Genomic DNA, 24,390 nt, shown 5'->3' with positions numbered 1-24,390 from the left:
TAACTTAAGCAATGAAAGATCCCTTGACCTTGTTTTGAGGCTTCCACGAGGTCAAAATTCAAGTCGTGTTCAACAGCTCAACTTAGACGCCCACCAACCTATGTGGGAGGAGACCTATCAATTCTCTTATGACACCTAACGAAGACCAGCCTCGTCAGGTGGAAAACAGGAGACAGGAAAATGGAGGTGAGAAATTACAAATCTCAAAGCATTTTTCTTTATTAGGCAGAGAAGAGAAAGTAGAGGGGAGAGATATATTAAGAATTGCTCCTTGATCTTTTTAAACCTTGCCAGGATTTCAACCATGTTGATCCTTTCTTCGGGTGACCCATTAGAACATTGCAGAGCCAATTCCATTATAGATGTCACACACTGCTCCTTGTTTGAGTAGCCATCTCCTCTATTCAGCATAATGCCACTGAACCAGGCAAAGATTCTTTGACCAATCTCTTCAAGCTCATTTCTCCCTCGAACATTTCATCGGTGGGCTTCTTTCGCGTGATTATTTCCATCAACATGGTCCCAAAACTGTAGACATCAATCTTTGTGGCAAGTCCCTCCAGTCCATATTCTGAGCGTGATAATTAAAATATTAAAGGATGTGATTTACCAAATATTTAAGAAAAACCAAGGAATACATAATCTACATTAGGAAGAATAAACAACACCTGGCGCCATGTACCCTATTGAGGAAAGGGTCTTGGTTTGTACAATGGACTCACTTCCACCTAAGAGTTTTGCAATGCCGAAATCACATACGTGCGCAACCATGTCTTCATGTAGCAACACATTGCTCGGTTTCAAATCACAATGCACCACCGGAGTTGAATGACCTGATGAAGATACTCTAATGCAGATGCAACATCAATCATTATGTTCACTCTTTGAATGATTTCTAAGCAATAGTTGTAAGAGTATAGCCATTTTTCCAAGCTTCCTTTAGGCATGTACTCCAGGACCAAGGCTTTGAAGTCAATATTAGAGCAACTGCAGATATAATCTTCACAAGGTTGCGGTGTCTAATGTTGCGCATGATCTCGCACTCTGCATCAAGACTTTTGAATCCTCCTTGCAACTGCAGATTAAAAGTCTTCACAGCAACATTTAGCCCATCAGGAAGCATCCCTTGATTTACAGAGCCAAAACTTCCAACACCTAGCAGATTACTCTCTTGAAATTCATTTGTTGCACGCCGCAGTTCTAGGTAAGAAACTCTTCTCTGGATTGCTGTAGTCAATGGCAAGGCTTCTGGAATTGGACTTTTTCTATGCCTTCGTCGACATTCTAAAACAAGACCAATGACAGCCAACACAAGCAGTAGAGAACCAACGGCTGGTAAACCGAACCTAAGAATTCTGGATTTAGTCTTTGAAGATCTATGAGATTTCCTGTGGCACGGTGGTAATTGCAGCTGGGAAGGGCCACAAAGAGCCTTATTTCTCATAAAAGACTGAGCAGTGAAGTTTGCAAGGTCCTCCACTTGGAATTTCTCCTTGTAATCCATTGAAAGACACATTCAAGTACTTCAAATATCTAAGTTTCTCTAATGACTTGGGGATCATACCAGACAAGTTATTTTGAGACAAATCTAAGAATTCCAGGCTTACCACATCACCGAATCCTTCTGGAATGGACCCTTGAAAACTGTTCCTAGGAAGCGAGATATTTATCTAGTTTTGGAGTGAACCTACTGTTCTTGGAATATCACCAGACAATTGATTCCTTGACAAATAAATAGCAGTTGCGGCCTTCATTCCTCCAACTTGCAATGGAAGTGATCCCTTCAGAGAATTTGAACTCAGATTCAAAACCACTAGATCCTCCAACCTCCATAATGTCAATGTCAAGGGGATGGTAGAACTCAATCCGTTGGAATTAAGATAAATGCGTCTTAAAGAAGTAAGTTTCCCTATGCAGTTTGGTTTCTCTCCAGACAAATTATTTCTATACAAAGCTAATTTAGCCACAAGTTCCTTGCAAGACATATATCATAAGGAATTGAACCTGGATAAATTAGCAAGAGAGCGTGGCATTGGCCCTGATAACATATTGCGACCACTAGATAAGTCGATAAGCATCGATAAGTTTCCAATGTCTCCTGGTAAGTTTCCAGTAAAATTGTTGTCTGTCATTGATATTTCTTGAAGCTTTTCGCATTTGCGTAGACTTGGTAGAATCTGACAACTGAGATTACTTTCCTCGATCACGAGGACTTCAAGTAAAAGAATCTTTAGATTGTCAATAAATTAATTTCTCAAACTCAAAACATATTTAAACTGATTTGAAATATAAAACCAAATCGAAATAAAATTTTCTTTATCAATCGCTATCTTTTATTTTTCAATAAAATAAAAAGTAAAACATCCCTTAATAGAATTTTTTTCATCAAATAAAGCTTATTAATATTAATAATAAGTTTATTTATTATGGACAACTAATGCTTTTTTTTTCCCAACAACTCTTTCTTTTTTATCTCTTAAACTTATAGACTTAAATATCAATAAAGTTTTAGATCCAAATATATAGTATTCAAATTAAAGATACCAAAATAGAATTTGAAAAAAAATGTCAAGGCATATTTTTCTAGAAAAGCACTGAATAACATTGCTTAGAGTTAAATTACTGCATTTTCCCTCACTTTTAATTTGATATTTTTAATTTTTTTTGCAAATAATAAAATTATATATTTTTTTTTTATAAAATCAAGCATTAATTTAACTTCGAACCTTTTTCACACAACATAATAATCAAATAAAAAACAAATAAAAAAACATCAAATCTAATATTTAGAAAATAGATTGTGAAAAAAAAATTAAAGGAAATTAATAATTGAAGCGGGAAAAAAAGGGATAAAAATATTATTGGAATCCATTTTTACTCGCATTACCCAGTTCATATACAGTAAAAGACTCTACCATAGTTTTTTCTTTAACTTTAATTTAATTAACCCACCAACGACAATAAAACCTGCAATTATAAAACATTATCAACCCAAGAACAAACGGACTCTCCTAGGCTTTTTTTTTTTAAAAAAAAAATCCTGAGTAAATCCGACAAGTTAATCGTCATACACGTGTCACTCTTAGTTCATTAATTACTCATTGATTAGTAGCCAGACACCTAGCTTTCCTTCTCGTCTCTCTGCCTGCTTTTCGTCAACGTTAATTTTCTGTTCCTCCGAAGCCAAGGCTCTCTTCTCTCCATCATCCATTACCCATCAAACATACAATTTAAGGTAAACATTCTCTGTTCCCTTGAAGCCCAGGTCTTATGTCTCGGTTTTATGATCCAGCAATTCGGGGTAGTTTGATTATGCCCATCACGGACTGTTTCAGAATTCAATCTTGAACTAGAATTTTACGACAGTTTTTTGTGTTATGAATACCCTTTTTTGAGAATAAGCTTTTCTTTGGCTTTGGTAGGATTACAGGGCAAATAAAGCAGCAAAGTTTATTTATTTTATTATTATTATTATAGGGGCAATGTCAACGCCATCGGCGTCATGGATGCAAGAATTCAATGAAGCATCAAAACTGGGTGATGAAATTAATGGTATGATTTCTGGGAAGAATTCTTTGCCTTCACCAGGACCAGAAACACAAAGGCATCTTTCCGCGAGTAGGAGAAAGATCACTATTTTAAGAACTAAACTTGATATTTTGCAGTCCCTTTTGTCAGAACTTCCTAGCAAGCAACCAATGTAAGTGTTTTTCTTTCTTGTGAATTGCTGTTTAGTAAATTCCTTGTTTGGGGCCTTAAATTGAGTTATGCTGCAATGTCTGGGTTAGCATAGACTTCCTAATGGCTCTTTATTATGGTTATTGAATCCTGTTTTATGTTTGTGCCTATCCTTTCTGGTGAATTTTATGGTGTGGCCAGTTTCGCAATGTTAATGTTAATTTTAAGGAGCTGGAACAGTGGTGAATGAATGAAATGCTTGTGTTAGTTTAGACGACATTGTACAGCGACCCTTTGTTTCTTTTTCTTTCTTTTGCTTCATATTTTGATTGTATGGTTGAGGCTTTCCTCTAGAGTTTCCTAGAAACCCCTTTCCATACTACTGTATGGTTTGGTAATCTGTACCTGAAGAGTACAAAGTATCAACAAATGGATCTTCAATGGGAATTTACCAATATCAAATGAAAGGCATAAATATAGGGGAGGCGAGAAATTCTTTGTTTCTTTCTTCTTTTTGCATTGTAGAAGTTCGGCTGCTATATATGAGGTTGTGGTGTTCCTCCGGAGTTGCATGAAAAACCCTTTTCATAGGAGGATTAGATATTGAAGTAAGTGCTCAGTATTGCATGGTATTTTGTACTCAAATATGAGAAATTCTTTGATATTTTGACCTTTGTAGTTTCTATAGATATTTTACTGAAATCGAATGAACGAGAAATTCATTGGTAGTTAGAAGGGATAGATATAGATAAATATGATATGCCAAACAATGCATTAGCGGTAGTTTTTCACCCCTGACCTTGTTGAAAACCTTTGATTCTGATACCGTCACGAACAGAACAGGGAAAGAGATGAATCGACGTCAAGACATGCTGAAAACTCTGAGTACTAAAGTTAACCAGATGGCTAGTATTCTCAATATGTCCAGTGCTGCTAACAGAGAGAACTTGCTTGGGCCTGATAAGAAGACAGATGATATCATGAATAGAGCAACTGGCTTGAACAACCATGGTCTTGTTGGCTTTCAACGGCAAATTATGAAAGGCATGTTATTGTAACTTAGATGTTCTTGCTTTCTCTGATTTTAGAAAGATGTAGTTCAAGTTTTGTAGCTTAATTGACATAAAAATATTCAGAACAAGATCAAGGCCTTGAGAAATTGGAGGAGACAGTGATAAGTACAAAACATATTGCTTTGGCTGTCAACGAGGAACTTTCCCTACACACTAGGCTTCTGGTCAGAATTTTTGATTTATCCCCCATTTTTCCATTTTATAATCTCCTTGCATTTTGACAATCCTTTGACATGCTGGAGTTGTTGTAGACCTTTAACTCAATATTCCCTTCCCTCTTTAATTCAGGATGACTTGGATGAGCACGTGTATGTAACAAATTCTCGTCTACAGGTTTGATTCCTGGTTTTTAATTTTAACTGTTCTCAGTGATTGTAAACAATGTGGAACACATATGGGATTAGGGCGTTTACTTGTGTGAAAGAGTTAATCTTTTGATATTTTTATGGGGAAATTTCTGCATTTTTAACCTTTTAAGTTGCCTGGATTATTTTAACCTTCAATTGATGCTGATGCTGTTTATGCAATAGATGGTTCAAAGGAAATTGGCTTTTCTGAACAAAAGCACCAAGGGCGGCTGCTCTTGCTGGATCTTGCTGGTCATTGCCGTTGTCATTCTAATTGTTGTGATATGGCAACTGTTTCAACATTTGTAACTCTTGAGGATATCACGCTCGAGATTGTGATGTCTTTTTCTGCCAATGGCGCTTTGTGGAATTGCCAGGCTGCTCTTTCTCAGCAGAGGGACAATGTTTGTTGGTCTTAAATGTTCGGAGATTTGCACTGGGAAGTCACTTATTTTGTCCGGTCTCGTGTTGAAAATTTTTCATTTAAAAATGTATTAAAATAATACTTTTAGAATTTTTTTTATTTTTGATATTAACATTAAAACAAAAATATATGTTTTTGTAAGTGAAATATATTTTTAAAAGGCTTTAAAAAAAATAGAAGCTATTGGAATCCTGAACACTATTTTGCATTTTGTAGCAGTTGTTGTGAATCAAAAGAAGAATTTCCTGATCACAAGGACAATGCACTGGAAATCAAAAGCTGCAATCAGTGCTCCATCATAGTAAGGGAAGATGTGTTCTCTCCTCTGCCAAGTAATTCCAATTCATTGATTTTGAGAAGGGATTCATGACCTCCGGAGCACCGTTTGGCTCCGCGTGTGAGAGTGTCCAAATACTAAAAGTTAGCCTTTGGTTTTCAAAAGTTGAGGGCGGGGCCAACCAAATAGGTTCCACACTTAATCGACAAATGCCGAGAAACTCCCCGTTTTTGGAGTTTTTCAACGTTTGTACAAGCCTTTTACCGACATACCTTGTAATGTACTATATTAATTCATTCATTAAAAAACAAATTTGCTTTTCTAACATGTTTTTTTAATAGAAAAATCCTAATTGAAAATTAAAAAGTTTATATATAAATCTAATTAAATAAATTAAGAATTATATATACTAATAAAAAAAATTATTAACTATAAATTAAAATTAAAATTAAAAAATTAAAATGTAGATATAGATCGATATATTTGATCTCTAATTCAGGTCTTTGACACGGTTGTATTTAATGATTTTGTCCATAAAAAATATTTTTTATTTAATTAAATGATAATAAAAATAGACATAAATGAAATTTATTAAATAAAATAAAAGGAAAAAAATTATTATGCAAAGTTACACATATTAAAAATATTATTCATAAATAAATATTTTTTATTTTATAACATAAATTATATATAAAAAACATAAAAAAAATATAGATGAATTAGAAAGAAATGAAATGCATACAAAATAACTAAAAAATAACCGTTATTTAAAAAAGACTAAATAAAAAAATAAAAAAGAGAAGATGTATTAATTTAGATATAAATTTAAAAGTTATTTTTAAAAAATACAACTAAAAAGGAATTAATTAAAAAAACATTTTTTTTTAAAAGATTAGGTGTTATTGGGCTTGGCCAACGCACCTAGCCCATCTAGTAAGGGCCCGCACACAGACTTGCAAGTGTAAGCTTGCATTCTTAAACCCTTATTTTTTTTTAGACATGTCGTTTGTCTCAATTTTTTTGGAAAAAAAATCAAATATTGTGTTGTTTGTTAAGGTAAATGACACGTCATCTAATATTACATTGTTTTCAGCTGCTGTGGTAACTCAAAAATCAGTGTAGATGTTTTTTAAACCTAAAAATATATTTTCGACCTATTTTTTACCCAAAACACCTAAAAAACATCCTATACAACTTAATACACATATATATGGCCTAAAAAACCCAAAAAAATCATCTAAAACTCGAAATAAAAAAAATCTATTAAGCTTAAATATATATTTCTAGGCAATTTCAAGAGAAAAAAAAATCTAATGTGAACTCTCATCATCAAATAAAATAATTTAACATCAATATTAATTATTTTTTTGGTCGGAATCGGTGATAATAATTTTTTTCTCTCTAACACTAAATTCTGATAACTTTCTTTAATCTCTCTCAAATTAGAGATCAAAAAATAAAACAAATAAAATTTGAGATTAAAATTGATTTTGCCTTTAAATTTTAGAAACTAAATAGACCCAATATTTATAATTTAAAAAGTACAAAAACTATAATAAACGTTTCACTTAAACTTTATTGAAGCCATTCATTCCTTTTATATTTTTCATCTCGATCCCTCGTCTTTCAATTACACTATTCTCTAACAAATTAGCCTATAATTTGGTCTAATAAAAGTTAAATTATATATAAAATAAAACATTGTAAACATTCGAACAATAATGCCATGTGAAGATTATATGAAAAGTAACGAAGAATTTCAAAAATCTTAAAATGACAGCTAAATTGTATACAATATAATTTTGATTTAATAAACTATGAATGCTATTAATTATATGTTAATAACATATAAAACTTTTAAATAGTAAGTTTAATTGATTTAACTAATAAAATCTTTAATTAAATAAAATTCAAATTAAATTCTATTTAAAAAAGAAATGAAAAAGTGACAAACTTTTAAAACAATAATTTCTAAATCTAATTTGAACATAAAAATAACCTTAACTTATTATAATAATTGATTCATTAAATTTATAGAATATAGTCGTACAATTTTATTTTAGTCCAATGATTTAATTAAAAGTTATATCGATTTTCATCATCAATTTCAATTTAACTTGTACGGAATTTTAAAGAATTGAATGTACATCAATAGCTAAATAACTATCTTTTCGTAACTAATGGATAATTCTTGTTTTACGGCAAGTGGAGAGGCCCACCTTAGCTGCTCCTCTCTCTCTCTCTCTCTTTTTATTATATTTATACCCAAAAAAATATTTTTATTTAAAAATAATATAATTATAATTTTTGTTAATTTTCTTATTGTAGTATAATATAGCAGTGATAGAATTATAATTTTTGACTTTTTTTCTTAGAAAACACGTTTTTATTTATTTTTTTATACTTAGTATTTTCATTATTTTACATTTGTGTTATTTTTATTATTTTTTGTTTTTTTTCTTTATATTTTTTTGTAAAAAAATATTATTTATTTTACACTTCTAATATTTATCAATATACTCTACACTTGGCTTATTACTATTTTTTTTTGTAATTTGATTTTTGATTTTTTTTAATATTTTTTTTAAAAAACTACTATAGTTTGATTAAAAAAAATGATATTTCACTTTAACGACTAAAACATTATTTTATTCTTTTACTATGTTGAAAAGTAACTCAAAGTTTTTTATAATAAAATATAATTTTTATTATATTTTATTATATATTAACATTAATTTTTTAATTCACAGCACATTAATTTAAGATCTTGGTGGGTAGCATTCTGATTTCTTACAACATTGCCACTCCTCTTAGTTTAGAAACTTCGGATCAATTTGTACAGCTAAACACCGGCAAGTCTTCATTTTCTCTACACAAACAGAGCTGAAGCTGTAGAAACATTTCTCAATTCTCAAAAATCATCACTCCCTGGTCGTTTTTACTAAGGTAAGTCATAAACGAACAACAAATTGATTATCTTTTATGGGTTTTGTTTGGATTTTTTTAAGTTATTCATTTAGAAATTTAGCTACCAATTGAATTCAATTCTGATAGCAAGAAGACTTAGAAATTTTATTTAATAAGAGATGGGAATTCTGAAAGTTTAGATATTTCGTGAAAATTGGATCCATTTCGATTAAATTGGAAGTTGAGATTTTATTGTAGGGGAAATGGCATCGCCATCAGAATTATGGATGCAAGAATTCAATGAAGCATCAAAACTTGGTGATGAAATTAGTGATATGATTTCTGGGAAGAATTCTTTGCCTCAATCTAGACCAGAAACACAGCGACATCTCTCTGCGATGCGGAGAAAGGCCACTATTTTGACAACCAAACTTGATAGTCTGCAGTCCCTTTTGTCAGCACTTCCAGGCAAACAGCCAATGTAAGTGTTTCCATTATTATGTATAGAGGGTTCCTTAGTATGGTTATGGAATCTTGTTTTAGATTTGTGGGTGTCTTGTCTCTTTTTTTGTGTGAATGTTTAGGTGTTGGTTGTTTTTCACATTTAGTGTTAATCTTAAGGTGCTAGGACAGTGTTAAATGAGTGAAGCAGTTGTGTTAGTTTAGACGATAATGTAACAGCAATCCTTTATTTTTTTTTTTCATTTCTTCTAAAGTTTTGGTGAAGGCTTCATGGGTTGTTTTTCAAATTTAATCTTAATGTTAATCTTTTAAGGAGCTAGGACAGTGCTAAATGAGTGGAGTGCTCGTGTTTCTTTAGATGATAATGTAATAGAAAGTGTTTGTTTCTTTTTCTTTTTTCATTTTGTTTTATGGAAATTTTTGCTTGTTCAATGCTCATCCACGTTTGTTAAGAAAACCCTTTTCATAGGAGGATCGAATATAGTAGCAGATACTTAGTATTCTACAATTGAGGAGTGGAAATCCTTTGATTTGTTGATCTTTCAACGTATACTTTACCAAAATGAGATGAACGAGTCATTTATAGGTAAGCGCAAGGGTGGAGGGTGGGTGGAGAACCTTTGTCCGTGTGATATGCTAGCCATAATTTGTTGCTGCTGTTTTCCTGAATGTGAAAGAAATCTTTGACTACTGTTTTCAAAACCAGATCAGGGAAAGAGATAAATCGGCGTCAAGAGATGCTGAAAAATCTGAGTACAAAAGTTAACCAGATGTCTACTGCTCTCAATATGGCCGGTGCTGCTAACAGAGAGAACTTGCTTGGGTCTGATAGCAAGACAGATGATATTATATATAGAGCATCTGGCTTGGACAACCAGGGCCTTGTTGGTTTTCAACGGCAAACCATGAGAGGCATGCTCTAACAACTATTTTTTTTTTTTTGGCTTCTGTGGTTTTCTGATTATGTAATGCTGATTCATAACTTGTTTTGCGTAAAAAACAGAACAAGATGAAGGCCTTGAGAAATTGGACGAGACAGTGACAAGTACAAAACACATTGCATTGGCTGTCAACGAGGAACTTACCCTACACACTAGGCTTCTGGTCGGTGTTTTTAATTTATTCCCCATTTTTTCCATTTATAATCTCGCATTTTCATAACATGCTGAAGTTGATTGCAACCTATAACACAATATTCCCTTTTCTTTATTCAGGATGACTTAGACGAGCATGTGGATGTAACGAATTCCCGGATGCAGGTTTGTTTTCCGATCTTTAGATTGGCGGTTCACAATTAATTGTTATAAATTTGTATTTCATTAGCAATAAAACTAACTATTGGTTAAGGGTTTTACTGTGTGAAGGAGATGATTTTTCAGTCTTTTGATAATCTTATGCATAAATTTATGGTTGCCTGAAAGGTAACTTTCACATTCACGTGATGCTTATGTTGGTTATATTTGGAACAGAGGGTTCAAAGGAATTTGGCTTTTCTGAACAAACGCACCAAAAGTGGCTGTGCTTGCTGGATCTTTCTGGTCATTGCTATTGTCATTCTAATTGTTATCGTGTTGGTATTGATTAAATATTTGTAATGTTAGGAATAGTAAGCTCAACATTCTGATTTTGTTTTGGCCTTGTGTGCAATTTTGCTTGGATACACTTGCATGGCAGAAACAGACGATTTGTGCTGGTCTCGTGGTTATGTTTTGAGTGTGTAATTAACTCATTTATAGAGCGTTTTGGTGATTGTCAACGATGAATATAAATGCACCGTGATGGATGTGTGTTTTCTAGGAAAATTTAACGGATTTGGGATCACTTTGGGAATTGGTTCAAGGGTTTCTCAGGTTATATTGGTTTGGCAATTAACACGATAGCCCAATCGTGGGGCATTTAGCAGGGCATCTTGCTGGCTAAAATATTGGACTGTTTTCGTTTGGTGGCAGATTAGATTCCATGGATGCAATCAGGTGCATTTGCAAACTTTTAGCTCTTGCCACCCTCATTTGTTCTAGCTTTTCTGTAAAAAGGATGGTCAATATAAGCTCATACCTGTTCTTTGAGAAGGTTACCAGTGTGCAGACTGCAGACTATACAAACACCCATTTGGGTTTAGGTTCTGATTCTGCAATGCAGGATTGGAATCACCACCTGCCCTCCGGGGCTCACATGGTTTTTGCCTAGCTGATAAGATTGGGAATCGTCTTCTCTGAAGTTGGTCTTTCTATTTTACTATATTGTACCCAAGAAAACAAAGCATAAGAGGTTATTCCATCAATTAGAATCAATTTCTTGTACACCACTACTAAACAAAGCTAATCTCCACCTTCCCTATGTTCCAATTCTCTCCTGACAATAATTAAACACTACACACTACCTGGCACGAGAATGACAGATTGGAGAAGAAGCGTATGTATTATTGTGCTGCAATTCTCTCTTCACCATCATTATTGACCCCATCACCTGGACTTCATATCTTCAATTCTTCACATTGTCCAACCATTGTCATATTGCTGCGTATCTGATAAAGAGTAATGCTACACCAAACTACTTCCGTCTCTCACGAAAAATAGAAGAAAGTATTAAATTGATGCCAAGAACGCTTACAAAAATGACCTATGTTACAGAAAAGGTGGCGATAAAAGGAAACCTAAAAAAAGAAACTGCTTACGACGCAATTGCAATTTTAAAAGGGTGATTCTAAAATATTTTTGAATTGGAAATGTATAACAATAATATTTTTTTATTTTTTAAAAATTATTTTTAATATTAATATATTAAAATAATTTGAAAAAATATAAAAAATATTAATTTAAAAAAAATAAATTTTTTTTTTTTTACTTTTAAAACACGAAACAAAAATTCCTCGTCTCATTTCCAGTCTCAAGCAGCCCCATCCGGTGCCAGTCTTGTCCGTGGTACAATAAGACTTCACGCATCAATAAGCAGAATCACTCTCAGCACCACTTCTGTGTTTAGACTTCGGAGACAGCCATGCTTATTTCAAGTTCAGCCAAGGCCATCAATCCCCTGACCCCTTGAATGCTTGTCCTTAATTCCAGCCTGATCATCTTTAAAGCAACCAATCACATTTCATCCTCGCAGTTAGTTCCCGGGACCCTTAGCATGTCTGAGAAGAAACCTATGCATCCTATATAACACTAGTTATTTGTCTTCAGTCATCATTTTCGATCAGAGTACCTGCATTTTCAAACTGCTGCATATCTCATAAGACTGTGAAGCAACTTAAGGTGAACATTCTGTCCCTTGGACATTCTGGAATGCTACACGATACTACTCCTTTCCCCTGACAAAGGAGGAAGAAAGTGTTAAACTGATAATACGCGGTGTTACAAAAAGGATGTGTTGATGTACTGTGTGAAATTACTCCATTTATAAAAGGAGAACTGCTTGTCGCGGCAACCTTGTTGATGTTCAAACAGTCCACGGAATTACATCTTGGATAATGAATGTAAAGTCACCATATGCTTATTTTGGATCACCCCCTAGCTCGTTCGTCATTTTCACCGCTTCAATTTTCCTAGCATCCATCAAACTCCGCTGATGCATCAATGATTTCACCTGGATCATCATGGTCATTTACATTGTCAAAACTCTCTAAAATTGGGACAACCCACTCGCCAACTGTTGTATTTCCAGCAAATGCTTTCCTAATGAGACTGTCACTCCCGTTCTTAATTTCTTCCTCAGCTTGCAACTCTCTTGTGTTTCTACAACCCAGCAATACAAGATCCAACATCTTCCTCCTAACAACATAAATCGGATTTGGCTCAATCAAACAACCTTTACTATATGCTTCCCTAAGAATAACAGTATGAGTGCTTCCCTTAGTTGATATATAGAAAATCCCAGGATTTTTCAATAACAACTCGCGCACATTCACTTCCATACCAAAATCCTTTTTAAAATGAGCCAATCTCTCAACCTCAACCATCTTCTCCACTGTCAAACTCAACAACTCATGAATCATCGCTACCGCCCGTTTCTCATATCTATTATTCCCACCACAAGCGCCCACCTGAACAACCTCATTTCCCTCATAAGGCTTCAAATAAGGAAGCATTTGCCAATTCTTCAACTTCTCTCTAAACCCCCTTTCAATCTTAAACCCCGTAGGGAAATTGATAGGAAATGCAAACTTCGTCTCAAACTCACTCAACCACTTCTCTCTATACTCTTTCTCTCTCCATTTCTCAACTTCAGCCACCCCGAAGTTCTCATCTTTATCAACCAATTCAACAATCTCCAAATCAACCAGCCTAAAATCTTCCTTATACTTCCCTAAAACTGACTCCCTAAAATCCTCAGGCAACCCCAATTCTCTCCTAATCAACCTCAAAGCATGAACATGAAGTCTCCCGTTTTTAGACAACATTAACAACCTTTTAACTCTCTTCGCACACTCCAATTCACAATCTTTCACAAGACCCTCTTCTTCACTCACCAAACCCTTGAATTTCCCACTAATCCTACAACACAAATTCCTCCTAACCGGGTGTGTAAATACATCAAACACATGGGGGTGCTTATGCACAAACTCACCCATACCTACATTCAGCCCCACTATATTTGTCCATCTGGACATCAACTGCAGGGATACAAAAGGACCCCTCTTTCGATTTGACATGAGTTCGTAGATTTTGAGGATGGTTTTGAGTTTCTTGAGGTAGGTTGTTAGTCTGTTGAGTTTAGAATCTATGGTTCTTGATTCTAACCGAGTTTGTGCTGTGTTTGCTGGCTTTTTCCATCTTCTTTGGATGAATAAATTGAAAGGACCAAAAGGGATTTTCGGAAGGTTCGTTTCTTGAGGATTTATGTGGATTCTGAACTGTAAAAGGCAGTGGTGCTTGCTGACTTTCGAAAGGTTCATTTTTTCTTTTCCTCTTCTGTTTGAGAAGGGGAGAGAGGGAGAGGGTTTTGGAGCTTGAGCTTTCAAGAGTTTGTCTTTCTTTGAGGGTTATGTCCTCACCTCATTTTAATTTATGGGTTTGTCCAGCTTCAAACTTTTTAAAGGATACCTGTTTTGTCATTGCATTTGAAACTGTTTTCAAATATTTTTTTAAAATATATTTATTATTAAAAATATTAAATTTATATTTTTTAATGCTTTTTATTTTAAAAAATTAAAAAAATATATTTTAAAATATCAATCAAAAAATTATTTAAAAAATCACTTCACATTACCATCACAAATACATGCTAAAACTAGGTATTGATGAATCAAGAGAGAATCAAGCAATTTTTTTTTTTTCATTTTTTTCACTTTTTGACATGATCAAATCCAAAACAATTGTCATTTTAGTTTAATTCAAGTTGTCAGTTTCATTTATTTTTTTTAAATTAATTGGTATATTTCTTTCTAGTTTAAAAAATAAAATAAATTGAAATAAATTTTTATTATTTCTCATAATTTTGATCTATTTCTTAAATTCCGTCCAAATTATAGCTAGAACATTCCAGTTTGTTCCATCTAAAAAATATTTTTTTTGTTTTTTTATATTATATAATTTTATAGTATTGATGATATTTCTTAATCTAATAGTTAAATCAGACTGATAATTTACGAGCAATAAGTTAAACTTTTAGGACAATTAAAATATAGAAAAGTCTTGTGAGAATGTTAATGATATTTTTATAATTTTGTTTAAATTTGTAATTTTGTTTTGAAATGTTATTTTTTTGTGTTTTTTTATATTACTTTTTTTTTAATTTCATCATTCAATAATAGGTTTATTAAGAATTGAATTTCATAATTTTATTTTGGTTTGTTTTATTTAGATTTATTATAGTCTCATGACCCGAGTCATGATTTTAAAAGGCTGACCCAGGACGATCTAATGTGTTGTCATCTCAATATATATTTTTTAAAAATATGTCATCTTGATTTTTTTTATTTAAACTATATTTTTATCAGCTATGCAGGTTTTCTTTGAACTTATCGAGTCGTTTGAGTCATATCGATTCAACTTTTATTTTTTTACTTGTGTTTGAAATTTGAATTGCATAATTTCAAGTTTATTTATCTTGAAATTTAAGTTGAAATTTATATATATATATATATATATATATATATATATATATATATATATATATATTACAACTCCGAAATGATACGTTAAAATGCTTCGAAATCAAAACACATTGTTCCAATTGAAAAAATAAAATGACAACTGGAACGGAATTGATAATCTTAGTCTAGTTATTTTTTTTATTAAAATAATATTTGTTTTTTTAATTATTTCTTAAAATTAACCTACCTAAGTTTGGATTATTAACTAATGATTAATATTTGATAAATTTTACACAATCTCAATCAGTTTCTATAATACCAGATGTGGTTATTATTAGGCTAGGATTATTTGAAAAAAAAGGTTGTTTTTTTTTTAAAAAAATTATGAGAATGAAAAAAGAATGGAGGAAAAAAAAAACCAAGATTAATAAGATTAGAGGCTCTATCCATTTTAAAGCACAATAAAATATATTTGTTTTTACAATGTTTGAGTGATTCGTGCGTCCTATACCACTTCGCATGATAGTACTAAGTATTAAATATTTGGTAATGTATAATATTTTTATAAAAGTTTTTTTTAATTAAAAATATATTAAGATAATATTTTTTTAATTTTTAATATCAATATTTTTGAATATATAAAAATCATAAAAAAACATTTAAAAATACCAATTTAATTATTTTTTAAGTAAAAAATAATTTAAAAAATGAATTCAACCATAAATATGCTCTGAAATGAAGGACTTTAGAATTAAAGTGGATGCAACAACATAGAATTGTTGAATAAAGAGGGACTAAGTTACAACCATGTTATGAAAACAGGGACTAAAGAATAATATAATAGCATACTCTTGTGCTTTTGTATGAGCAGGTTATTAAATTGATTTGTTTTTTAAAAAGAAATTCATTGCCCTCTGTTCACAAAATAACATTTTGTTTTTTTTTTTATATATAAAAAAAAACAACAACAAAAAGGGATCCAAAATCTCACAAAGCTTTTGTACTGTGAAAGACTGAACAAAAACCCTAAACCCCAAATTTCAATAACTTGATTCCCCAACTCACTGAGTCAACCGCCCTTGCTTCCTCCCAAAAACCATGCCTTCCTTTCCACTGCAAGGCTCAGTCACCATCTGCGAAATCAATCGAACCCTAAGTACTCTCTCTCACCCTCTTAAAGCATACATTTTTGGTTTGTTTTTTTCAAAGGTTGAATCCTTATAAATTTATTTGCTCTACATTGCAGTTGTAGCTGAAGCCATCTCTGATGATCGAGCCAAGGATGCTTATGGAAAAATTCTAGTAAACTGCTTTCCTTTTTGTGTTTGTAAAAATGGGTTTCTTTTATTTTATGTTTTTTTCTTATTGAAAGTCTTGATCTTTTTTAGAATTGAACCAATGGAAAGATTCAGATTTTTTATTTTCTTTCAATAAATTGATTTTATTTTGTGTTAATAAAAAATGGTTTTGGTTTTATTTTGTGTTTTGATAATGAAAGTTTTGATTTTTTGGATTTAATGATGCTTAGGGAATGGTGTTCAGTCCAATTCCGTTTCAACCAGAGCAGTTGGGATCGACCGGAGAAAATCAGGAATCTGAACACCAGGAAAGAAACAATGGAGAGAGTGTTGAGAGGAAAGGTTTGATGAAATCATTGCAATACCTTGTTAATGACTCGATCAAGCGCATGTTTTATCCTAATTGTGTAAGCTAATAATAACACCTTAATCTTTTACTTTTGTTTTGATTGTGTAATTAGTAGTGGAACATAGTGCAAATGGGAAATTAGGCGATTATATGTAACTGTTTTCAGAAGTTTTTGAATGAGAAGTAGTGAGTGAGAGGGTTGATATGTTGTAGTTCTGCATTCTCAAGTAGTAAGTGGTATAGGTACACTTGTTACCGGAGATTGATCTTCAAGGAGTGAGTTGGCACCAGCATAGACATATTATTGCATTTATTTCAGGTCCGAACCAGGTTATAGTTCGTGATTATGAAGATTCAGGTAAGCAGTTTTATGGTACAAGATTTTAATGATTTAAAGGAGCAGTCATGTTAAGGGGAAAGGCCTTTTTACAGAGTTTGAGAGATATTGTGCTGATTTTTTTTCAACAGAAGGGAAGGATGCCTGTGTTTTAAGCAATGGGGCTCAACAAGATATTAGGGCTCTTGAGTGGAGACCAAATGGTGGAAAGTCACTTTCTGTAGCATGCAAGCAAGTATCAAAATTGAAATTTCTGTCATTGTATTGTGATAGTCAATTTTATGCATTTCTTTTACAAGGCTTTAAGTCTGTATTTTCTCGGTTGTTGGACTGGACTCCAGGGGTGGAATCTGCATATGGGCTGCTTCTTATCCAGGTAATCCAGCCACTGTGAGGCCTGGTGCTGCTTCCTCCTTGGGAACTCTTACTAGAGGTTCTGGAGGTCGATGGACTCTAGTGGATTTTCTTCGTAGTCACAGTGATGAGCAAACAAGTGCAATATCATGGAGTCCTGATGGAAGATATCCTGATCAATTTAAATTTGAAGTTTGAAAGTGTTTTTTTTTTTTTTAAAAAAAAATAATCAGAAAAATATGCATTTCAGACCAAATCATTGCAGATCTTGTAGCCTTGAAGCTATTTACACCGGCACATGATTTTATCATATGTTTTACATGGTAGCTATTTTTCTGAACTAATTTGCAAGCTTTACTTCTCTGAGACTAGTCTTAAGATCCTTAATATTTTCTACAATTTGTCAGCTCTGAAATTTCGTATCTATTTGGTATGTCTTTTCATCATTTCAGATTAGTTTCTTTTTTTAAAGGAGATTAAATTTCCTTGACTTAGCTTCACATATTTGGCATCTGCATCATGTGAGAGCTCTTCGTTCACCATATGGGATGTCTCACAAGGTATGTGGACAATGTTGACCTCTTAAATTTTCATGGTTAACACCAATTAGTTTTTAAGGAGGCTATTTGAAATCTCTAGCTTAAAGACAATAGTATGATATTTTTCCTGACGTTTGGCTTCATACATATACCCCTGACATGGATATATTATCATGTGTGTGCAACTAACATGATTACATTATGCATTCAGTGGTGTTTTATGGACGTTCTTGTGCCCTCATACGTGTCCCCCATGCTTATAGTTTAAAGTTGCTTTTAAATAATTACAAACTCATGACATATGATGAGGTGAAAATCCAATGGTTAGCCATTTTGGGGCCTTAGGTCCCGCGTGCTTGGGTATTTAAAGACTAAGTTGAGTTTATTTGGCCAAATTTTCATGACAAAAATCAATGACATTAAAAGATCGAGCAATTTTGACTACTATTGAAAGGATTGGTCAACTCTTTTGGATGCTTAACTCCTTGAGCCCTGTGTATCACAACAATTACAACTAAGCCTCAATCTCAGACTAGTTGGGATAGGCTTATGTATTATTGAGCTTGATATTGCTTCACCAAGATTTTTGGTCTCTAAAACCTCCCTCAATCTGTCTTGTTTTGTTGCAATTTATAGGTCTGGGGACACCCATACGACGTGGATTAGGAGGCATATCGTTACTAAAATGGTCACCTACTGGAGATTACTTTTTTGCTGCAAAATTGTATGGCCACAACTCAAGTTAATATATATATATATATATATATATATATATATATATATATATATATATATATATATATATATATATATATATATTGCATTTGGATAGAACTCTGATCCACTTCATGAGCTGTTGCTTATCATTTTCTTTCATCTAGTGATGGAACATTTTATCTCTGGGAGACAAACACATGGACATCTGAACCTTGGTCTTCGACTAGTGGCTTTGTCACGGTATGTATATGATGACGCTTGCATCATTCATAAATGACTTCTAACCTCTTGGTTATGAATTGCAAAATATTGAGATCATTCAAGTTTTGAATTTCAGTGGCTGTAATCCCTTATCAAGTTAACTTGCCCAATTTCTTTAAGTTTCAAGTTTTACTCATCCTAGTATAAGTTTATATAAAAGTCTATCAAAGTGGTCAACGTTCCATCTTATCCCTTTTTTCCTCTGTTTTTCAAAGTTCTGAAGCAATTTTATTAAAATGATTCTCTAACTCAAAGTGAATGAAATGCCCCATCCGTATTTGGCTGAAGAGGTATAATTGGAGAATTGGTTTGGATAATTACAGAAACTCAATTATTTCATTATCTTGGATGCTATTCATCATGCAATACAATGGAAGAATTTTTATTGGCTTCAGATATCAATCATGTCTTCTTTTGTCAGGGAGCAACATGGGATCCTGATGGGCATATAATATTGATTGCTTTCTCTGGATCTTTAACATTGGGTTCCATTCATTTTTCATCAAAGCCTCCATCTTTAGGTATGCAGGCTGGAGCCTTTAAATATTTTTCTTTAATCATATCAATGAGAATCATAAAAGGCTTGCAACATAGAAAACTATAAGATTATGTATTATATGAAATTACACTCCAGGTTAGATGCACTTTAGAATCTTGTTCTAGTAGTATTAAGTTCTATTTGTAAGTATATTTGTTTACTATTTTCTAGGTTTTCTGTAATTGTACGAGTCAAGGCATATTCTGTTTGTTTTCTGTATGGCTGAATATCTTTTGTTGGATCCCAAGTTAGGTCTGATTTTTTTTTGGTTTACACGGTTTCAATCCATTTAGCAGTCCAAAATGTGTAGTTTTCTATTTCATGGGCTAATTATTGGAGTTTAGGATTACTATGATTACTTAATTATGCATGTAATCTTTGAAATGAGTGTCTTGTTCAAGTTTCTGAAAATTCAGAAGCTTTTAGCTCCTTTTTTTTGGGTTATGTTATTTAGCTTTTCGGTCATAGGCCAAATTGTTAACTTTGATGATAGTATCTATCTCTTACTAGGCAGAGTCTTCCAACAGGTGTCTTTTGGGAGAAGGAAGGATCACAGGATTTTGTGGAAATTTACTAGTTTTGCATTCATGTGGTTTGTGTTGATGGAGCAGAATCTTTTAGTTTTACTAGGAATTTTAGAGGTTTACAACTTTTTTGGAACCAGGTTACTTTTTTGGGCTCATTTGTGGTGTAATGTCTCTGGGGCTTTTCAGGTTGCTTTTTTAAGCTGATATTCAATCTGAATTCTGATTGACCTGGTTTATTCTTGCTTATGCACTCTATATAGATGCAGGAACTGTCATCTACAAATTCAGTTTATTTCTTATCTGATGAATTTATTAAATGAATAAGGTCTTTATATGGTTATTTCACCTTTAACATATCATTATTGTTCTGCTGCAGATTCACATCTGTTACCAGTTGATTTACCAGAGATAACAACCATGACGGGCAGGTATAGAGAAAATTTCTCTTAAATTTGTACAGAATGTTTTTAGCTTCTTTCATATGGTTTGAATTATTATGAATGAACTGATTCTTGAGAATGAAAGGAGTAAAAATATATGAATGTATGGTGAATTGTGTATTTAGTTATTGTTATTCTCTTACCTCCAGATAGATATACCTGTGGTTTGAATGCCTTTCTGAAATGCTCTTATTTTCATGTACTGTTCAATGCTGATGAACATTAATCTACCCAATCCCTTCTCAATAATATGGTGAAATTTGAAAGCTATTATTATAAAGTCTTATTTTTCAAGTATGATTAAAAAGATTTTAGCTTTCTGATTAAGGTCAGAAACAGAAAGTGACGAAGTTTACATGACATGAGCACTCATTTTTTAAATCTTTTTTTTCAGGCCTTGGCTTGATATTCTTACTATTGTGGGTTGTAAGGTAATTGTTTGATAGCATAAAGACACTATGCCAACTAATTTTATTTTTTCATGTTTTATCATGCAGTGAGGGAATTGAGAAGATAGCTTGGGATGCTTCTGGTGAAAGATTGGCTGTATCTTATAAAGGAGGAGATGACAATTACAAAGGTCTTGTTGCCATATATGATGTTAGAAGGTCTCCCCTAATTTCTGCATCACTGGTGTGAGTTGTTTGTCATTATCATCCTCATTTCACTATAATCTGTTTGCAGTATTTTTTTCTCTCCCAATTAATAGTTCTTTCTTTTAGAGATAAATAAAATGAGATTTTAATTTGAATGACTAAATAGCATCGTTAATCTCTATATATTTATGAGCTGCCTTGATATGAATCCAGTGGATTTATTAGAGGGCCTGGAGACAATCCAAAGCCAATTGCATTTTCATTTCATGACAAGTTCAAACAGGGACCGTTGCTTTCTGTGGTAAGTCCTCTTAAATTTCTTGACCTTTGTACACAATTCACTACAAATCTGTGCAATTTCAGTGCTTCAATGGATAACAATTAGCTTTAACAAACAATTCATGCAATTGCTCTAATGTGCAGTGTTGGAGCAGTGGATTTTGCTGTACCTATCCTCTAATATTTCACTCCCATAGTCTTCCATAACTAAGGTATGTCTTTAATTTCCAAACACATAGCATCTCAAACCCTTTCCCAAACTCACTGATTTTCTGTCATGACTAAAGAAACCGCCTCCTGCAATTGGATAAATGCTAGTTGAATAAATTGCTGTTGTTATGATTAAGATGCTAGCAGGTCCTAGGACCAATTTGTTATCAGTTGTTATTTGAGTAAAATCTATAGAAAAGGAGAAATATATGCTTAGATTATTGGTTCCAATTAATATGTACCACACCAACTTTATTGTAGCATGCAACTTCTGCCCTCTCAAAAGTCATGGGGACATTCTTGGCTTGTTTTTATTTTTATTTTTATTTTTTGTTGCTGATGTTGTCCATTGATCAAGCTTTGATAGATTTTATTTTGATGATGTTTTTGTTTCATGAAGCATGTGAAAGAGTGCTGTTTTTTGTTTGATGAGAAGTCACATAGCAAAGATGATTGTTGGTTCGAACCTCCAGGAGAGATGCAGCAAACTAATCCATGGCACTCACTGATGCAGAGAGCATATAAATGTATATTTTTGATGTGGAAGCCTCATGAGCAGGCGCAATTCCAGCTGCATCTCAAGATGCTAGGCATACATCATGTCATGGCAAGATTTAAATGTTTGTGTAACACCTTATGAAAAATTGAGGAACACGAACATAGGGTTTGCGCTTAATTCATGCCCTGCCTCTTTTGTTGTCAAAATGTATTCATATTCTAATTCCAGTTTTTCTGTTTACTGCCAAAAGAGGAGAATTGTTATGGAAGCTTTCTCAGTTTGAATGTTTTCATATTTGCAAAACAGAATGGTTCATCAGCCAGCCATTAGGTCTTTTGATAAACACCACGACTTCTACTTTTTTTTTTTTTTTTGAAGCCTAAACATTTACCTTTGTTGTTTTTCACATTACTTGTACTCAACCTCCCAAAACAGGATGAAGGAGGTCATGTAACTCTCTGCAGATGTATTCTTTTTCTGCAATTGCTGGCCTGAATCTTAAATATAAAAAATTGGGTTTTAATTTAAATATTGATGGAAAAATTGGCTTTAAAGGAAATTAACGCTATCATATCTCTAACTTGTTAAGAAAATATAAAAAATCGGAACAGGATGGTTATTGGTTGATGCTGGAATTTGGTGCAGAATATCTTTCTGGAAACCAAGTCATCTGTCTGCTCAAGAAGAGTGGTCATCGTCTTAAAAACACGATACCACAAAAGAGGGAGAGGATGGAATCAAAAGTTGTTCGATGCTTTAAGTCTGAACCTATGATGCCGTAAACAGAAGATGGGATTTGGAGTTTTCTCTGTTGAAGGTACTTTGGACAATGGTGATGCGGTAGAAATTACTCTAATTGAGGACGGTGAGGAGGTTTGCAATGCTGGGGCTGGAGATGTTTGCGCCAATGCAGCAGCAGCAACAAACTTTACTGATCTGGATGCCAATTCGCGTCCTGTTGCTGTGGTAGGGGATGGTAAAGTCAGGGTTACAGGTGCTTTTAACAATGCGGAATGCAGTACCGGTTACAGGCACTGAATTGGCTGAAGGCTTGGCTTCTGATCCATTGTCTGCTGATATTGGAGGTGACAGTTATCCCACTAACTATTAGCCAGAGACTTTTCTTAAGATGTTGTTGCAAGGAATTCCAGAGAAGTATCTTCAAGAAAATGAGGTTGAGATGATTCCTAATCCATTCTACTTCAAGAAAATGAACTAGTGATGATGGACACGTTTGTCTTTTCAGATTAGGAACATGATTAGTTGTGATTAGTTGTTATAGAGTTTAGAGTTTATTTCTAAGGATAATTAACATGTTAGTGTCAAAGTAAATCTAAATTTCAACATATGCTTTATAATCAAACAAATGACCGATCTTACTAATCAAGCATAATCGTTAGAAAAACCATAATTTTTAATTTTTTACAAGGAGATTTCAAAGACCTGGTTTTCTAAGGAACCCTCGAAGACGTTTCATCCGCTACATGGATTTTCTGAAGTTAGGCTTGGAATGTCATGTTTTGCCAATTTTCTTTGAGTTCCTGGATTTCTTATATTTTTTTAGATTTTATGTTACTGTCCTTTATATTTTAGGATTATGATATTATTGCCTACCAGTTATTCTAGCCCGTAAAAGACTTTGTAAACCTTTTACAAAGACAAATATCATTAGATTTTATTTCAGAATAATAAATTGCCAAATTAGGTTAAGATTGCAGCTAATCTAATGTCTTTTCTGTGATTGCTTTACCGGCTTTGTGCTTCCACCTGTGTCAATTTACTTGCCATATACGATCTGCTTCAGAGGAATCTATGCATTGTCAGCCAGTGAAATGGAGTGTAATCTTTTGACTTAAATGCATTGAAGTCAGTTGGGTTTGCTTGTTAATTGCACCGAGTCTGCTTTGAAATGGCTCTCATTCTTTCAATTCATCTTCAGTTCTTGCATGGTCAACATCATTATTAGTTTCATCATCAACCAAGTCCATTGTTGCTTATCAACTCTCTCCGATCAATCTCCAACATTAGGTCACACATGCATCAAAGAAATAATACTTCATAGAAAGAAAAGATTAAACAGGGGATTTCATGAAGAAAATTCAAAATGCTCTATCATTTTTTAGCAGAACCATTTTAAGGGTTTCAGGAATGTATTGTTTTCTTGCATAGTGTTCTAATGTTGGGTTAATTATACAGTTACAATGGAATCTGTCCTGATTAAAGCATATACAGAGTTACCTTGGC

General features: G+C 33.1%; 4 protein-coding genes and 1 pseudogene across 7 annotated transcripts; 3 read left to right on the top strand and 2 right to left on the bottom strand.

Annotated features, from left to right (window-relative positions):
• Positions 1–404: 404 nt before the first annotated feature.
• Positions 405–1,985, bottom strand: LOC133676984 (receptor kinase-like protein Xa21; annotated as a pseudogene).
• A 1,097-nt stretch (positions 1,986–3,082) lies between these two features.
• On the top strand, positions 3,083–5,718 carry LOC133676789 (syntaxin-52-like). 2 transcript variants are annotated; one of them, XM_062098524.1, is made up of 6 exons: positions 3,083–3,235; positions 3,478–3,700; positions 4,517–4,722; positions 4,815–4,915; positions 5,040–5,084; positions 5,282–5,718. In XM_062098524.1, the coding sequence occupies exons 2-6, from the start codon at positions 3,483–3,485 to the stop codon at positions 5,405–5,407; spliced, it is 696 nt and encodes a 231-aa protein (XP_061954508.1). In that variant the 5' UTR covers positions 3,083–3,235; positions 3,478–3,482; the 3' UTR covers positions 5,408–5,718. The 2 variants fall into 2 exon arrangements, with proteins under 2 accessions (XP_061954508.1, XP_061954509.1); XM_062098525.1 differs by having other exon boundaries at positions 3,088–3,235; positions 3,423–3,700.
• Positions 5,719–8,566: 2,848 nt separating this feature from the next.
• On the top strand, positions 8,567–11,468 carry LOC133676574 (syntaxin-52-like). Of its 3 annotated transcripts, none has more exons than XM_062098263.1 (6): positions 8,567–8,745; positions 8,965–9,187; positions 9,875–10,080; positions 10,172–10,272; positions 10,383–10,427; positions 11,118–11,468. In XM_062098263.1, exons 2-6 carry the CDS (start codon positions 8,970–8,972, stop codon positions 11,184–11,186), a joined length of 639 nt encoding a protein of 212 aa, XP_061954247.1. In that variant the 5' UTR covers positions 8,567–8,745; positions 8,965–8,969; the 3' UTR covers positions 11,187–11,468. The 3 variants fall into 3 exon arrangements, with proteins under 3 accessions (XP_061954247.1, XP_061954245.1, XP_061954246.1); XM_062098261.1 differs by lacking the exon at positions 11,118–11,468 and adding an exon at positions 10,638–10,970; XM_062098262.1 differs by lacking the exon at positions 11,118–11,468 and adding an exon at positions 10,638–10,970 and having other exon boundaries at positions 8,953–9,187.
• Positions 11,420–14,149, bottom strand: LOC133676573 (protein ROOT PRIMORDIUM DEFECTIVE 1). The gene is made up of 2 exons (XM_062098260.1): positions 12,596–14,149; positions 11,420–12,478 (listed from the first exon to the last, which is right to left on the bottom strand). The coding sequence occupies exon 1, from the start codon at positions 14,060–14,062 to the stop codon at positions 12,713–12,715; it is 1,350 nt and encodes a 449-aa protein (XP_061954244.1). The 5' UTR covers positions 14,063–14,149; the 3' UTR covers positions 11,420–12,478; positions 12,596–12,712.
• Positions 14,150–16,140: 1,991 nt separating this feature from the next.
• Positions 16,141–22,395, top strand: LOC133676532 (aladin). The gene is made up of 15 exons (XM_062098210.1): positions 16,141–16,358; positions 16,449–16,504; positions 16,731–16,907; positions 17,093–17,207; positions 17,318–17,417; positions 17,528–17,711; positions 18,046–18,100; positions 18,716–18,803; positions 18,961–19,036; positions 19,479–19,578; positions 20,499–20,550; positions 21,060–21,197; positions 21,372–21,459; positions 21,582–21,649; positions 22,048–22,395. The coding sequence occupies exons 1-14, from the start codon at positions 16,301–16,303 to the stop codon at positions 21,642–21,644; spliced, it is 1,350 nt and encodes a 449-aa protein (XP_061954194.1). The 5' UTR covers positions 16,141–16,300; the 3' UTR covers positions 21,645–21,649; positions 22,048–22,395.
• Positions 22,396–24,390: the final 1,995 nt, after the last annotated feature.

The sequence above is a fragment of the Populus nigra genome, chromosome 17, assembly GCF_951802175.1.
Source record: "Populus nigra chromosome 17, ddPopNigr1.1, whole genome shotgun sequence".
Lineage (NCBI taxonomy): Eukaryota > Viridiplantae > Streptophyta > Magnoliopsida > Malpighiales > Salicaceae > Populus > Populus nigra.
Note: the sequence above shows the minus strand (reverse complement) of the source record. Positions and strands in the feature narration are given on the sequence as shown.

Coding starts and splice junctions, on each gene's coding strand:
- LOC133676789 (XM_062098524.1), top strand. CDS start 3,483: ATGTCAACGCCATCGGCGTCATGGATGCAAGAATTCAATGAAGCATCA. Junction 3,701..4,516: donor CTTCCTAGCAAGCAACCAAT/GTAAGTGTTTTT, acceptor CGTCACGAACAG/AACAGGGAAAGAGATGAATC. Junction 4,723..4,814: donor TCAACGGCAAATTATGAAAG/GCATGTTATTGT, acceptor AAAAATATTCAG/AACAAGATCAAGGCCTTGAG.
- LOC133676574 (XM_062098261.1), top strand. CDS start 8,970: ATGGCATCGCCATCAGAATTATGGATGCAAGAATTCAATGAAGCATCA. Junction 9,188..9,874: donor CTTCCAGGCAAACAGCCAAT/GTAAGTGTTTCC, acceptor TTTCAAAACCAG/ATCAGGGAAAGAGATAAATC. Junction 10,428..10,637: donor TAACGAATTCCCGGATGCAG/GTTTGTTTTCCG, acceptor TATTTGGAACAG/AGGGTTCAAAGGAATTTGGC.
- LOC133676573 (XM_062098260.1), bottom strand. CDS start 14,062: ATGAACCTTTCGAAAGTCAGCAAGCACCACTGCCTTTTACAGTTCAGA.
- LOC133676532 (XM_062098210.1), top strand. CDS start 16,301: ATGCCTTCCTTTCCACTGCAAGGCTCAGTCACCATCTGCGAAATCAAT. Junction 19,037..19,478: donor CGACTAGTGGCTTTGTCACG/GTATGTATATGA, acceptor TTCTTTTGTCAG/GGAGCAACATGGGATCCTGA. Junction 21,198..21,371: donor CTAATTTCTGCATCACTGGT/GTGAGTTGTTTG, acceptor ATATGAATCCAG/TGGATTTATTAGAGGGCCTG.